General features: G+C 46.0%; 1 protein-coding gene across 3 annotated transcripts in view; it reads right to left on the reverse strand.

The window, feature by feature from the left end:
* The window catches only part of LOC143038880 (uncharacterized), a 47,580-nt gene that overhangs the window by 13,076 nt on the left and 32,004 nt on the right, over positions 1–2,500 (reverse strand). For all 3 annotated transcript variants that reach the window (XM_076208551.1, XM_076208549.1, XM_076208550.1), the window contains exon 2: positions 1,201–2,500. This exon is cut by the window's right edge and continues 445 nt beyond it. In XM_076208551.1, coding sequence (XP_076064666.1) covers positions 1,201–2,500 — 1,300 coding nt within the window. The remainder of the gene's footprint in view (positions 1–1,200) is intronic.

Genomic DNA, 2,500 nt, shown 5'->3' on the forward strand with positions numbered 1-2,500 from the left:
CTTTTAATGTCACTTAACATATAGTATCACATACCGTAACATAAACAAAGCATCACATGATTGCGGCGTCACCACTTCACTCGCCAACATACAATTCATCACTATACTCTCTGTACTTTTGTGAAGGGGTTACTAAAACCACTCGTACAACACTTTGTCAATCATGTCCCCACGCTGATATTGTAAAGTGTGACGGTTTTCAGCAGCTTTTGGGGGTATCTGTCCCCTTCATAAACTCACGTGACTTCTTTGATTGGGCCTTAATATCGTAGATGGTTGATGAGCCTATGCCGAATTCATCCACGAGTATTTTTCTGTTTTCCCCTTTCTCTAAACGTTTGCAAATGTCCACCTTCTGCCTAAGTGTAGCCACAACACGTTTCCGTTTATCAACTTTGGGCATGATGAAAGTTTACAGGGGAACACTTGAGGAAGAATGTAGCTGAACTGAGCTGAGACAAACAGAAACGTGGCACTTGTGAGGCTGAACAGCGTGGGCAGTGGGCTGTGGAGGGTTTCGCGAAACTGACCCAGACTGTGGTGCGTTCTGGTGACGGCGGGAACAATTAAAGCCTCGTGCGGGAAATGTTATCGATTTGTATTGATTTCATATAGAATTTTATAGATTTTAATGCTCGGAAAAAATATGCCTGATACTTGAAGTTGCCGGATACCTGAATGCCGGATAAGAGGGCTTTTACTGTATATATATATATATATATATATATAGTGTATATATATATACATATATATAGTGTATATATATAGTATATATATATATATATATATATATATATATATATATATATATATATATATATATATATGTACGATGAAATTCCCAATGAAAAGGCGGCCAATCCCATCACCGGCGGATACAGTTGTAAGAAAGAGCAATAGTTGAATTTCAGGGTATACCATTCTATATTTTTATTAACTTATTTGTTCATTAATTTGCTCATTTATTAATTTGCTTATTTATATATCTATTTTTTCCTCTCGCTGTATATTGATTTGTGACCATTTTAATTTCTATTCATGGTAGAGTGCAAAACAATAGATACGGACAGTTCATCAAAGTTTTACTTTAGTTTTTTATTGTACCACACCTTTCACTCGCTTGTAACACCTCCACCTCACCCCGAGCCATCCCCCACCCTGTCCCCACCTGTGCTATCCATCATACCAAGGGTTCCTCACCACGAGTTGCAATTTCCAGTTGTTGAGGTAAGTTTCCGTTCTAATATCTTCTACGTCGACAGGTAAAAGCTTTTCCCACTCAATGAGCGTTGCAATGTAGTGGAGGTTTGTGCAGTGGAGGAGGAGGGCGTCGAGTCCCTCCCGGCCAAGTGCGCACTTCCCGAGCTCCAGGCGCTGAAGGGCACCTAACCCGTCGTCGCACAGCACCCGAGTGAGGAACTTATCGTCGATGCTCGTGTAGGTCTCGCTGTACGGCAAACCATCGAAGTCGACCTTGAGCTCGGCAAGGACAGGGGTGTGCGTTAGGAAATTGTAGAGGCATTTGGAGGACTGGACGAGGACGTTGGCTACGCGAAGGAAGCGCCACACAGGCATGTCTATGTCTTCATCGTAGTCCAACTTGGCTTCCAGACGAACCAGATTCGGCATGAATCTCGCAATCCACGCTACGTCCAAAACACAGTGGATGCAGTCTTTCAGATTGAGCTCCTTGAGCGATTCTCCACGAACTTCGAGGTAGTTGTAAATGTCATCTGTGAACGATTGGAAGTCACAGTCGACACTCAGGGAAGTAATGGAAGGAAGGAAATGGAGAGAGGGAAGGGAAATGATCCTTGTCGAGACTGTGTTGATGCCAGGGCAGGCGTGGGCCAGTAGCGACGCGTGTTCAGGTTCCACTGTTGAATCGTAGAGGCTGGTCAGGTTGAAGTTCTTGATGCCCTCCTGTGGCTGCAAGAACGAGACGCCGAAACTGACCGAGCCCTCGTCGAGGAATCCGCCGAAGGACGTGAGTCGCGGCGCCAGTCGGAGGAGCAAGATAACACTGTGCTGCGTGATGTTTGTGCCGCTCAGGTTGACCACGACCAGGGACCCACAGCACTTGTTGATGGGCGCCTGGTAGTCCCTCAACTCTTCCAGGGCCTTGTTCTTGAGGTCGCCCTGCTTGGGCATTAGCAGATCGAAGACACTCTCGTCAGTGACGTTCCAGGAGCTGGAAACATCCAGGTACTCAAGAGACGGGCAGTTTTTGCCGAGGATGCTCATGATCTCGGTGTCGCATATACACGTGATGGTCACCCAGCGCAAGTGTTTCATCTGCTTGAGTACGCGGTAGAAGACGCTATTCACATCGAGTATATAACGGTCTTCCACAAACCTCTTGATCTCGCAGTCGAAACCCAGTTTGACAAGGTTGAGCAAGAGCGAGGATGTTGCCGTGCGGTAGAAGTGGAACACGTCTTCGATGAGCATCTTGCCCGCGGAGGTCATGTCTACACACACGGTGCTCTTGTCGCCAAGG

The sequence above is a fragment of the Oratosquilla oratoria genome, chromosome 25 (genome assembly GCF_046742065.1).
Source record: "Oratosquilla oratoria isolate Oo_2021 chromosome 25, ASM4674206v1, whole genome shotgun sequence".
In the NCBI taxonomy this organism is placed as follows: domain Eukaryota; kingdom Metazoa; phylum Arthropoda; class Malacostraca; order Stomatopoda; family Squillidae; genus Oratosquilla; species Oratosquilla oratoria.